This window comes from Populus euphratica, unplaced genomic scaffold (assembly GCF_000495115.2).
Source record: "Populus euphratica unplaced genomic scaffold, PopEup_1.0 scaffold32.1, whole genome shotgun sequence".
NCBI lineage: Eukaryota > Viridiplantae > Streptophyta > Magnoliopsida > Malpighiales > Salicaceae > Populus > Populus euphratica.
Window position 1 is genome coordinate 850,537 of NW_011499861.1, and position 14,067 is coordinate 864,603.

Below are 14,067 nucleotides of genomic sequence, written 5' to 3' on the forward strand. Positions count from 1 at the left end.
CCCCCCCCCCCCCCCCCCCCCCTCCTTATTCCACAACCAACAAACCAACTTTCTTCCAGAAAATAACAAATTTTAAACACTTGAAACCATAAACAACCACAAAAAAAACAGGCACAGTATTCAGAAATAGGTTTTCAGGATAACCTGTTTCCAAAAATGGAAAAAAAAGAGCAGGTGCTGAAATTTCCACCAATATTGGGTAAAAAAAACACAAATCAATTTCAGTTAAGTTGGGCACTTACGTGACATTGCATGATTGAAAGGATTCTCCTGAATAAAACAGAATAATAAATTAAACTAAATCAAAGGAAACGCTGGAAATTACGAGCCCAAATACAAAAAAAAAAAAAACAAAAAAAAAAGAGAAAATCTGAATCCTGATAAAAAAAAAAATTATAATGATTGAAGTGTCGGCAAATCAAATAAAGAAATATTGCAGGATTAAAAAGGACCACATGGCAAATGCAATAAGCAATATTAGGTGCGTTGAATTTATTTCTGAATAAAGGATTGAGGCATGGATCAATTTCAATACAGTGATTAGTTTTTTCTCCTTTCCTATTATTCTCGGGTTTGCAGAGAGAGACAGAGGGAGCGGGGGTGTTTTCTTAGAGGAAATGGAAATTGCGGGGGCGGAGAAAATTACACTTGAGGGAGTTTGGGCCTCTGAGAGGCTCTTTTTTATTTATTATTATTATTCTTTGATTAAATACTGAAAGAGTTGAGGATAGAGCATCTGGGAAGGAGACAGAAAAAAGGGGGAAAAAACAGTATCAAAATCAATAAATTATAAGATTATTAATAATAAATAAATCATCGTGATTTTATATTATAGGGCCGAATGCCTTGTGCATTTAAGTAGCTTGAGGACAAAAGAAATAAAGTAGCTTGAGGATGAAAGAAATAAAGAAGGTAAAGACAAAACAGAAAAGAAGATAAGAATAAAATTATATTTTGTACTCATATATGAGATAAATTGATTGTTTTTCTATCATGAAAATAATGAATTAATAAAATATAAAAAATAAATTTTATTTGTAATATAAATTATTGTGAAACTTAAATATTTTAAAAAAATAAATGTGTGTATGTATTACTTTAGTTCATATTAAATGTTGGGATTAATAATATTATAATAATTTTAGTTATAAAATTTTGTTAGCTTGGATCTAAACTGATTTTTAAAAAAATAAAAAACTGATTGACTAGATCTAACTTGATAAAAAATATAAGTAATCTCGAGATAAAATACGGGTTAAAAATTCGTTGATATTTTTTGAAAAAAATAGTCAAAACAAGGTTACTTTGATTATTTTTAAAAAAAAAATCGGGCTAGTCGAGTTGACATTCTCTACTTGTAACCTGAATCTTGTGTAAGGTTAACTTTGGAATCGCATTTTAAAATTATGATAATAACAATTTTTATCTTTACATTTACTCGGGTTAAACTGGCTTAATTTTTAAATCAAGTTTTAAAATTATGATAATAACTTTTTTTATTTTTATGTTGACCCTGTTAGCATGTGACCTAAACCTTATTCCGAATCGAGTTTTAAAACTATATTAATAATTATTTTTTTTCTTATATTAACCTTGGCTTTACCATGACTTAATTCTCGAATCGGACTTTAAAACTATAATAATAGCCCTTTTATTCTTTATGATGACTTTGGTCAACCCGACTCATGACCCAAGTTTTGCCTAGAATTAATTTTTAGATTGAGTTTTAAAACTATAATAATTATTATTTTTATCGTTATATGTCTTAATTGAACCATTTTGAAATTGAAAATTTTTTACAGTGATATTTTAGAAATAAAAAATATAATTTTTAAAGACATATCTTCTTTGTACTTTATATTTTGAAAATACAAAGATTTATTCTAAAATTATTTTAGAAACAAATTTATTTTTATATCTCTGTCTCTGTAATTAAATATATTTTTGGCTTTACTATCTCATAATTATGAATATCTTATAATTTTTTATTATTCAATTATATATGAGGTTAATATTCAAGTGTAGGTTATTTCATGTTGTTTACAACTTTCAAAATATGCTAATAATTTACTAATTTTAATAACACGTCAATTTTTTTTATTATTATAGTAGAAATTACAAATAATAAAATAAAATGCATACACTTAAAAAAATAATGAGAATTTAAATAATGCATACTAGTTAATACTACTATTATATCATTTAACCAATATCTCCATCTAATGCATCTCATGATATTCAATTAATATTATTGTATCTATTAATATTATTCTCTCATCTTCGTGTTGTTATTTCATTCTTTTTACATAATAACAATTATATCTCATTTTATCTTTGCCTTTTTATGTTTTGCATTTAATTTTTTTTCCTTTAAAGCAAATAATTTTTTCAAAAAAATTATATCTTCTTACATTTCATTTTTATTTTTATGTTCTTTGTAATTTTCTAAGATCAATTCAATATGAGAACTCCTGCTTTAAAAAAAAAAAATCTTTTTTAGCTTGTTTTTTTGCCTTCTCTTTACTTATCGGTCTCTTCATATAGTCTTGGTCTTTTCATATAGTCTTCATCATCAAGTATAACATCATCTTTTTATAAGTTGATAGAAATTTGAGTAAGAGGAGAATAGAATAAGTTTTACGAGTTAATTTACAATTATTAATTTATGTTGGCTCTTCAATTTCTTCCATAAATGTTGAAATAAGATGGTTAATTTTGAATTTTTTGATATGCAATCTGTACTTCATTGACCTAATATTAAAGTACATCGAAATCCATTACTTAAAAAAATAATAAATTAAATGAATTTAAATATATAAGTTTTATATAAAAAATACATCGTATTTATACATGAAGCTACTTTATTTTTTTATTTTTGATTTGGGTATAATATGAACAAAACTTATTCACCACTATTGAATGGTCAACCAAAAATATATAAGAGAACTTGATGTACATTGAGATATAGTTGTTGTGAATTCTATTCCAATACAACTTATTTTATTTATTTATTTTCATATATTGGATCCATACTGGTGTTGATTTATGTCTTTATAAGAACAATTTTATCCATCCTTAAGTTTACTTGATTGCTTTGTTTTTTCAGCCATAAGTGGATTTTAACATAGATCTTGAGATGCTACAATAAATTAATTGGAGTATTAAGCGGGTAGATTATAACTTTCTTGTGAAAATTATGTATTAAGGTTGACCCTTCATACACAAGGCTGGTGAATTTGCCACCACTTTCTTGAGATTCCATTGAAAAACTTTTAGTAACTGTGATCGATAAAGAAATTGAAGTTCAACAAATATACATAAAAGTGTAAATTTTTGATAGAAAAAATCCAATTTATACAAGAATTTGGGTTGGATGCAAATTATACCGTTTATATAGTTAAAATTGCAATGGACAATTTTTTTTAAATGCATCAACTTAGCAATTTAATTTATTACCGCATGTTGAGAACAACTACCTAAGTAATTAAAAAATATTAGATTTAATTTTAAGAGGTTTAATTTATCTAATCATCTCTTGAATCTACTTCCTATTAATTACTAATTTAAATGTGTCAAACTTTAGAATTATTAAAAGTTCATATAATTATTAACTTTAAAATTTTAAAAAATTAATTAAAAAATATATAAATTGATCAGAATACTTATAATTTTAAAAAAATAAACTCAGGCTCAAAACAAGAATAAAGTAAACATGTGAAAAAAAAAATTAAAGGTTTGGTTGGTGCAATACCAGCTAGTTAATGGGTTCCTGCTTCGGTCACCAACAATCCCTTTTCATGGGATCACAAGTTTCTTCAAGGAAGATCTTCTACTTCCTATTAATTACTAATTTAAATGTGTCAAACTTTAGAATTATTAAAAGTTCATATAATTATTAACTTTAAAATTTTAAAAAATTAATTAAAATATATATAAATGAACCCGAATATTTATAATTAAAAAAAATAAACTCAAACTCAAAATAAGAATAAAGTAAACATGTGAAAAAAAATAAAAAATTAAAAACATAGTTGGTACAATACCAGCTAGTTAATAGGTTTGATTGGTTGTGGGGTTTCTTGTGCTGGAGAAGCAATCTTCTACAAATACTAACAAACATTCCGTGCTAAAACCAACCTCCATTATTTTTCTTAAAAATTTAACAAAGCAAGAAAAAAAAAAGCCTTAATGAAAAGCAATTAAAACAATAGAATTTCTATTTTGTTGTAACAAAAACAAAATCTTTAAAATTATAGAGTAGCATATACATTAATGGATAAAACCTAGCAAAGATTGTCCCTTTCCAAGTTTGTTTGAGCTCATAGACTAGTTAGAAAAACTAGATCACATGAAACATTTAACTAGATAACTTCTATAATTAATATTATACTTAGTTATGCTTGCAATAATAGATAATTTTAAATAAATTTGTCATAGTTAAATAAAAATATATCATAAATTATATAAATGACTTAACATATATATTTATAGTCAGTAAAACATGTTTAGATTCAAAAAGAAGTATAATTATACTAGACCAGTATAATTATACTAGACCAGAATAACAACCCAAAAGAATTATAACTTGAATTATAACTTTTGATCTGATTGTTGAATTAAATTTAAATTTTTATAAAAGTTTTAGAAGGGTATTTTTCTTAGAATAGGTATGAAATCACTACTTCAACCATCGTACCTTTAGATTTTAGAAATCTTATAATGAAGCTTTGGTTTTGATAATTTTTGTGATTTTTCTTGTTAGTTTTATATTTTATGCTCCTTCTTTTCTTTATAATTTTAGATTTTTATTTTATTTTTTAATTAATATAGGATATTTGGTTTATTTAGTACATTATAAACTTTGGAAAACTAGTTATTTTAAGAAAATAAAACTTGTAAACTTAAAATTTTTATCTATAATTTCATTTTATTTTTATTTATTGATGTCTTCAGCTTTTGGATACAGGAATACATTTTAGAAGTAGATTTCAAAAACGAAATGACAAAACATGTTGACTTCCTATCTGCATTGTATTTCAGAAATGTTTTTAAAAAAATTTGAATTTTTTTAAATTAATATATTTTTTAAATATTTTTAAATTAAAAATATTTTTTTAAAAATAAAAAATATTATTTTAATATATTTAAAAATAAAAAATACTAAAAAAAACAATTATTACAGCTACTAAACACATTTCTATATCCAATGCTACCGGTCGGGAAATTTTCTAATATCTTGACCATAAATTCTCCGGAGAACTAAAGGCGCGCGCGCGCGCACATATTATAGACCTAAATACAATTTTCATAAAAAGAAAAAAACAAAACCCATGTCAGAAAACAAGAAAGATACATAATTTAGAGATAACAAAGATTATACCTTTCTTGGGCAACAGTGTCGCAAATCCTAGTGAGAATTATTTTTCGTAAATCTTCACTAAAGATTGGATTTTCCATCACCAGAACCATCTATTAAGGAGATGATCAAGGCTCAATTCCAGTGGATTCTTTAGCTCCGGATCAAGAGACAACCCAGCCTTTTCCTTTTCATGCGACGACCTCATCTTCTTTTCCCTCCACGCCTTTTTTCTCATCACAAAATTGAGGAGTGCTACAATGCTAGCATATATATAACAAGAACTATTCGCAAAGCGAGGGTAGATAGTTTTTACAGAGCATGGATGCTATGGGAAAAACCTACACTTACTAGCTATGATAGCAAAGGAGAGTCGTAATACAGAGAAGGGTGTGAATGCTCTTAGCTAATGTGAGTAGGTAAATATTCGAATACCATACCAAATGTCATCTGATCACACGGATCATATGACATCAGTAACGGATTATAATTACAAGGCAAAGATTGAAAGCGGCAGCACGGCAGGACAACGCCCATGCCCGCCCTCTCGGCGTTCCTGCGTTACCCCCTGAAAAGCCGAAACGGATTTCGAAAAAGTTCCTCAATCAGAGAAATCCCCGGACGAATCTAGAACTTTCTAGAATTTGACGACGGTGTTCTTTCTGCATCTGGGTAAGTTATTGGTGGTTACTATATTATCTCGCTCGGTTCTTTCGGTGTTGCTTTTAAGGGTTTGGTTGCAAGAGAGCTTGTAATCAAGGTTCTTAGTTAGTCAATCGGTGCTTTACACGCGGTCTTGTGAAGTTATTTGCCTCAGATTTGGATAGAATTGCAGTGTAGAATGTGCTTGGTGAATGTTCTCTTGTTGATTTCCTAAAGTTTCGTCATTGATTTTCAGATTCTCAAAGCACAGTGAATTGTAGCTATTGGATGTATTGGACTGGTGAAAGCTGTGATCTTTAGTCTTTTATATGGAAGATTACACTGAACCCGAACCTCAACAGAGCGAAGCAGGTATGCATTTTTCTTTGTCAAAGCTCATTTCTTTGTTTGCTTTTTTCTACTTTACCTGCTATCGGTTGCGTTAATGTTTACATTTAGCATATGCAAATGGCATTTGCAGTGTGCAATTTTTTCATGAAATCTATTTTTCAGTAGTTCCTCAAAACTCTATGTATCTGTCTGAGCTATCTTTTTAGAAAACAATCCGATTCATTAGAGAGTATGCTTGTAATTAATAAAATAGGGGCTTCTTTTAAGTGTATTGGTCAAGAATTTCAAACTTTTGTAGTTTTAAATTGCTAGTCAGGAGTTGCATTGCACTTTATACTTTGTAGTAGTGATACTGAGGACATTGGAGTTGTTCTATTTACTAAATTTAGATCTTGGATTACATCGAGTGCACTAAAATTTGTTCAGTGACTTTTTTTAACAAATTTAATTTTCTTTGATTGTGATTATTTAGTTGTTGGTCATTAGTTTTGTAACCCTTGATGCAGCAGTGCAGCTTAGAGTATAAATCTGAAATAATTAATAGCTGTGAGCGTAGCCTGGTAAGTCAATATTGTGAAGAACAGAAAAACGAACGAATGCATAGAATATTGCAGTATCTTTGCTACAAGAAATATTGGATTTCACCAAGGCGTTATTCAATGAGGACGAATGATAAATACAGATACGAGAGTTTATTGGCTTTTGCGTATTGACTGTATGTACAAACAGATGAAAGGAGAAACAGAAAATTCTCTTGTCAGTGTCTTGTGCATATCTAACCAGGGGAGAACCCCGCAAAGGGCTTCAGACACCAGTCATGACTTTCTTGGTCCCTAGCACACTCTTTTCCAGAGTGTTTCCATGGTTCCATGAATGTGGAGATGGTGAGGCCAGCAATGGCCACAATTGATTCCTCTGCTCTTGTACTTTACGAACCATCTTTAAGTTTTGCCTTATAACCTTGTTCACTGCTTTTAGGTAGTTGCTTGAGTCATGATCTCTTAAAATTGTACCTTCTGAGCCGTAGGCTTTAGGATCACTAAGAGTTTCCAGTGGGTGGGGACAATTCAGGAATGCCTTTATGGCACTTGCAGAGAACCCATATTGGGTTTTGTTGAAAGCATACAGTGCACTGCCTGGAGGCAGTAAAGGGTGTGGAGGAGATGACTTCTCATCAGGTTGGAGTATGAATAATTTCCCAAGTGGAGAGTACAAAAATTTCTGCATAAAAACATCAGAGAAAGTGAATGAGAAATATGACGAACTTCCTTTGTATTTTTTACCTTTTTATGGATCGAAACTTGAGATTGGTTTTGAGTTTTATAGAACAAATGTAGGCATCTATGAACTTTAAAAAGAAATTAGGTACATGATACATTTGGAATGAGCCTTTGGATGGAGGTTGAATTTGAGGGATGTCATGAAATAGATAGTCAAAACTCTTTAGTTAGACAATGCAAGTCTGAGCAAATAATGTATAGATGGTTTGGGAATTGAAAGTTGGAATTGATCAAAAATATACTTACATTCTTAATTAGACAAGGGTGTGACTGGAAGGAGCCACTTAATCGCATGAGGACTAGTGCCACATGGTTGGGGTAGTTGCAGGAGAAAGCTCTTGGGACAATATCTCTATGCATCACTACACAATGTACATGGTTGTCATCCAAACCCAAATGATTTAGGATTTTTTGGCCTCCACAGAATACAAATGGTGAGCCAAAAGTGACCACTGGCCTAAGAGTGGAGGGCTTGACACTCTTTCTGGTTAGTAGCATCAAGTGAACTAAAAGAGAGAGGCTACCCCCTAGAGAATGGCCAGTAAATTGAAGCTTAGCACGCTTTCCATATTTGTTCAAGTGTTCCATAATTTCTGGCACGAACTGGTCATAAATTCCCTTTGCTGCTTCATAAATTCCTCTGTGGACAAGCACATCTGTACCCTGTCAAACACAGTATTTAATCAATGGTACAGGTCTTTGTACTGTTAGAATATGGTCTATCTTTTCCTCAAAAGGACTCTTTTCGAGTTGCGAGAGTTTGCAGTCAATACTTACCTCAAACTTAGCTGGTTCAAATAGGAGGTTTGCCTGCCAAGATGCAAGGGAGTCAGATCCCTGCAATTTTGAAACATGAAAACAAGTTCAAAGTCTATCAATTTCAGGTCTTCCTTTCAGAAATAGAATATCATGTTTAATCTGAAAACTGTGAAGCGATTTCTTTTTATTTGTTTCTAGAGCCTAGGAATATGTTACATAACATACAAAATGAAATGAATGACGAAGGAATTATTTACCTGGATCACAAAGTAGCGTGTGTACGTGCTTATGTCATCACAAACAAACCATTCACAAGGTGCCGAGTGAAGTGACTGAAGGTCCCTTGCTGCCTCCTGTTTTTCCTTCTCCCCAGCTGCAACCACTGCTGTCATAGTTGAAGCTGCAACGTAAGCAGCCACCTCTGATTTTTTATATACTCGTTGAGATTTCTCACCATCTTCAACTGGTCGGTCTCTGTCCTCAAATGGTTGGTTTCCAGTACTGCTTGAATCAATACACTCACCTTCCTGCCGAGGTTGAGCCCCATGAGAAAGAAGGCCTTGTGCACGTGATTGGACATAAGATGCTGCTGAGGCAGCAATCCCATAAGCAACAGATGACCGTATTGGGTGCTTCTGCTTAGGTTCCTCCGTGTTCTGTGGGTTGGATTTGGCAACTACAGAAGCAGCTGCCGAGACGTGAGCAGAGTCCTGATCGAGCTTCTCTTTCATGGCAGCAGCCTCCGCTTTCTTCTCTAAAGAAGATGTTACAAAGTGTAGGCCATGATATCTCCTCAAATCCATGGCCTGCATATCAATGGATGAATTGCTTGTGTTAGAAGCATAGATACTTGCTTTAGGCTGGCATTACATGTCTGGGGATTATGAACGAAGTAGATTAGTGATTTCTATGCTTTGAATCACGTAATGAATGAGCGATTATTTTCTTGAGCTAAAATTTTGATTTTCATTGTTATTTTTTGAAATCCAAAACCAAATTTCTTAACCAATTGCTCGATAGTACCATAGAGTTAACGCAAGCAGTGGAGTTTAGAAGATCTGAACTTATCCAGATCTTAGAAGGATGGCCTACATAATTGTATTGAAGAACACAGTGTGTGTACCTTAATCTCTGGTATAACATAAGCCATGTTGCACAAGAAAGCCAGCTTTGAGAATAGCTTGATATCAGACCATGCAACGGGAACCAAAAATCTTGAAAACGTTTCCCGATCATATTTTGTTTCTCCTCCTTCCTCTTCTGAGTTGTAGTCTACCGTGCAACCACCCTCACAATTGCTATCACCATTTTTGTTTGCATCAGATGACTCTTTTCCATATATATCCTCTTTCTGTTGTCTCCTCCTCCTATGACTTCCGATCTCGTAAATCCGCTCCACCCAATTTGCTTTCTTTACCTCTCCTAGTTCATTGTTAGCACTGCCCTCGTCTGAACTATCCGCTATATTCCCACCCTTCTCTGACAATATATCATTTCCATCCTTCGCAATAATCATGTCCTTGCTTGTCTCTGGGTCAAACAGAAATGACCGAAGTGATGTTGGGATAATGGAGCTAGCAATTTGAAATGGGAGAATCCCAACTGATCGGCTGCTCTTTAGCTTTGGATGTGTTGATGCAGCGCGTACGCGGTTAATGGAATAACAGAGGTTGTTGTCTGAGTAGGATCTCTGCATGGTGGTTCGGTTGCGGAAGTCCTTGTCAGAGTTTGAACGGAAAAGACCATTGTGTTCTTTGAACACATCCTTTGGTGCTGTAGTCGCTGGAGAGGAGGGAATAGCCATGACTTGAATATAGCAGTCGCTGCCTTGCTAACTCTTTAAAATTCAAGTTGAGAAGGGTCTCTTCTTGCTACCTGAGACATCCCGAAAACCAACCTCTGTTAGTAAAATCTCCCTCCTTCCCTCTCTTCTTCTCTGTCTCCGCCTCTCTGGCTATCTTGAGGTTTGGCGGATTTCCTGAAAAAAATTCAATTGGTGGCGATGGACTTTACAAATAGGTTAGGTAGAACAAATGCACATTGTTAACAACGAGAACATTAAGACGCCACAAATTCCTGGACCGCTAAAATTAACTATTCAATTACCTAAATACTCCAACAAGTTATTTGAACCACTTTTGTATTATAATTAAATATACTAATTTAATTATAGTATTTGATTTAAATTCAATTTATAAATAAATTGAATTCACATATTTAAAAAAGATAAAATTCAATTCATTTTGGTTTTTTATGTCACTCATTATTTTCATCTTATTTTTTCAAATGTCTTCAAAAAAGCTAGATGAATATTTTAGAAAAAAAACATTTTTAATATTAAATTTTCTCCTATTTGGAATTGTAAGTCAGAGGGGTTGGCCTTTAATTTACTTTTGTAATATTTTTAAAGATTGAATTCTATTTGGAATTCAATTATTAAGATTCAATTTTGTAATATAACCTTTTCCAACTTGTATCCGGACAAAATATTAAATGCATACAAAAACAGAATTTAGAAGAATAACAACATGCAATTCTAAATTTAGGATTTTCTGATTTTATAAAACCTGGAAAATGATCTTGAAGTAAAAGAAAAACTTATAAAATAAGGATTTGCCAAGGACATGGTCCTTATATTTATATCAGAAGGGAAAAAAAAAAAATCGGCGAGTTATTCGTTTATGTATCATCAGAAGGGAAAAAAAATAAAAAAAATCGGCGAGTTATTCGTTTATGTATCAAGTATTGATCCTGCCTAAAAACTGTCTCGCGTGAGGAATAAGGTAGCAGGACATCAAAAAATTGAAAAACTGTAACAACAAATTTGTCTTGCACCTGCAATCAAGCTTGATGTTGTTGATCTCTCGATGGGTGCCCAAACTCGGTCTGCGTTTCAATTTCGGCATCTCCCATGCTTGGAAATGTCCGTCCTCTGCTACCTGCTACAGTCTACATTAATCTACAGAGTTAAATGCTATTTATTACATCTCACAAGCTACGTTCTTAAGAGTATCTTCAGCACAAAAATATGGTTCATCACCCGAGTGAAAATGCTAGGATGCCCCAGTTCGAAGATGTTAGACAAGGAAGCTTGGATCCTCGATAACTATGAGATTACAACATGTGCATCCCAATTTCTTGAAATCTCTCGTCGGAAGTGTTCCAAGATAGGATTGTGTTTAATGATGTTTTCGAGTGGATTCCACTTATGGATCCTTTGTCTGAGGATTGAAACCTTTCGGAAAATAACTTCGGGAAGACTCTTTCAATAAAATTACCATTATATAAAAATTTTAAGATCATCCCACTGGAAGGAAGAAATAAAAGAATCAATGCTTCCATTCCGATTAATATTGTATAGTGCTAAAACTGTAACTATATTAATTACTTGATAAGATTGTTATTAAAACTGTAATTAAACTAATTTTTTTATATAGTTATTTATTGTCACCTCGATTATGTCTCTCCTTGATTATTTCAGTTCTTGCGTCCTTTCGAATATCTCATGGATAAAAACGAACAGCTAAAATAATCTTATTAATTCAAAACTCTGATGTCAATATTATGATATCACCAGTACTCTGGCTAGAAATGGTTGGCATGTCCTTTGATCAACCTCGAGAAGATGCTCATGGGAAAAGAGAGAGACAAATTGTACAGAAATCTTATCAGAAAACAAGATGGTGTAATGCCTTCGTCTTCTTCTTTTTTCCGTCTTTTCAAACTGATGGTTTTTAATTAAAAAATAGTTTTTAGTTTTTATATAGACAACTTATTCACGTAAAGAGTTTATATCTTCATATAATTCATTTTAATTTTTTAAAAGTGTTCATTTTAATTTAAAATACTTTTCTTTATTAAAAACAATATTATTTCAGAGGGGAATTTTCCACATTAAAAAGATAAAATAAAGTGCTTGATTAAAGTAATAAAAATTAAAATTAAAATTAAAATTAAAATTCATGTGCTTGATTGACACATAGAATGAAAATTAAAATGTCAAAACATACAGAAGAGAAGAAATTAACTAATGAATATTTTGGAAAATATACATCACCTTAAATCATCTTCTTGCTGTGCACCGATGCGGCCATGCATGCTTCCTACCAAAATGGGAGACAATATATCTCCAGAGAAGGATCGAAGCGCAAATGGCAATCCAGATTTACAGAGGGGGCGAGGGAGAGAGTGAAAGTGTGAGGGAGGCTACGTGCTTGTGTTGCGACAAGAAATGCACTAACTCAATTTTCAGAGAAGGTGGCACAAAAACATTCATGGAGTGTGTGATTGAATTTGGACAAGACAAGAGATGCTCTGAAACACAGGTAAGCCTCTATTTGTTCACTTGTTTTCGGAATATGTATACAAAAAATGTTTGTTTGAATCGTTCTCTACTCTCTCTCGAAATGGATTCTGTTTTTGCTACAGATCGATGGGAATGTTCGTGCATGTATATATTTATTTATGTAAGATTGGAGGTGGAATCGGTCAAAGAATCCCTTGAAAGAGAATATTTTTCTCGAGTTCATGGAGCTGTTTTTGTATCAGAGGTCTGTTTATTTTTATATTTTTAAAGTTTAAAAAAATTGATTTTTTTTTATTTTAAATTAATATTTTTTGATATTTTTATATTATTTTGATGTGCTAATATTAAACAAAAACACACTTCCAAAGCATTAAATTGCTAGTGATGTTCAAAAAAATGAAATTATGTCTCATCCATTAAAAAATAAATGAGTGCTTACATTTTCCCGTTCGCTCTTTTTATTTTTTTTTATTCAAAAACCATCTCAACCCAAAAATTTAAGTTATTAGGTGAGGTTTTAAAAAATAATTTATATTATTCTCTAACACACTTCCTCAAATGAAAACCCTTTAAGCTTGAAACTTGTACAGATCTACATTATCTTGTGTTTAATTTTTATCAAATAAATAAAAATAATAAGATTTGAACTCGTAATCGCTTGATCATTAAAGTTTTGATATCGTATTCAAAAACTATCTCAACTTAATAATTTAAATTATTAAATAAATTTTTAAAATATAATTTATATTATTTTTAATATTAATGCCTTAATATTATTGCCTTACAAAGTACTGTTATTGTTCGGTGATGAATTGCCTTCGTTACGATTTACGAGTAAGATATTAGTTTAAATTGCTAATGATGTTCGTAAAAATGAAATTATGTCTCATTCATTCAAAAATAAATGAGTGCTTACATTTTCCCGTTAATCATCTAAATACTCTCATTTAATTAATATAATTATTTGACTCATCTTAAATAAAATAAATGAAAATCTTTCATGGTATTTGTATATATATGCTCTTCAATTTAATTATGTCAAGAAAGAAATATGTAATTATCAGTACTCTAAGAATTAAAAGAAAATGAGATTTAAAGTAATTAATCTCCAATCAATAAATCTTCCATTGATCTAAAATAATTAAAAAATAAATCATTATACTAAACTCGAAGAATAGCAATAAAATATTAACATTTATTTCAACATAGCATGCAATCGATACAAAATGCGAAGCATAGCGTAATACTTCACATTTTTTGCATGGTAGCCATGGGGGAAGGGGTCTTTTTCAGAAGAGAAGCTGGCGGAGGAAAATTCCAAGGCGAGGGACATTGTTGTCTTAACAAAATGAGGCTGTTGAGTGCTGAGTTAA

At 31.3% G+C, this 14,067-nt stretch overlaps 2 protein-coding genes and 1 long non-coding RNA gene across 3 annotated transcripts in view; 1 reads left to right on the top strand and 2 right to left on the bottom strand.

The window, feature by feature from the left end:
• Positions 1-702, bottom strand: part of LOC105124774 (uncharacterized) — an 8,931-nt gene extending 8,229 nt beyond the window's left edge. The window contains 1 exon segment of the mRNA XM_011024896.1: positions 5-702. The gene's annotated coding sequence lies outside the window, so the exon portion shown is untranslated.
• A 4,627-nt stretch (positions 703-5,329) lies between these two features.
• LOC105124776 (uncharacterized) lies at positions 5,330-6,620 on the top strand. The gene is made up of 2 exons (XR_842115.1): positions 5,330-6,028; positions 6,255-6,620. It is a non-coding gene; the product is annotated as an uncharacterized LOC105124776 (long non-coding RNA).
• Positions 6,247-10,495, bottom strand: LOC105124775 (uncharacterized). Its single transcript, XM_011024897.1, has 5 exons — positions 9,512-10,495; positions 8,646-9,194; positions 8,407-8,466; positions 7,876-8,292; positions 6,247-7,570 (listed from the first exon to the last, which is right to left on the bottom strand). The coding sequence occupies exons 1-5, from the start codon at positions 10,190-10,192 to the stop codon at positions 7,154-7,156; spliced, it is 2,124 nt and encodes a 707-aa protein (XP_011023199.1). The 5' UTR covers positions 10,193-10,495; the 3' UTR covers positions 6,247-7,153.
• Between the last annotated feature and the right edge of the window lie 3,572 nt (positions 10,496-14,067).

Bases quoted from the DNA above. Each gene is read 5' to 3' on its own strand.
- LOC105124775 (XM_011024897.1), bottom strand. From the start codon at position 10,192: ATGGCTATTCCCTCCTCTCCAGCGACTACAGCACCAAAGGATGTGTTC. The intron at 8,293-8,406 runs GTAAGTATTGAC...TGTGTTTGACAG, and splicing joins TTGAACCAGCTAAGTTTGAG to GGTACAGATGTGCTTGTCCA. The intron at 7,571-7,875 runs GTAAGTATATTT...GTTTTTATGCAG, and splicing joins ACCCTTGTCTAATTAAGAAT to AAATTTTTGTACTCTCCACT.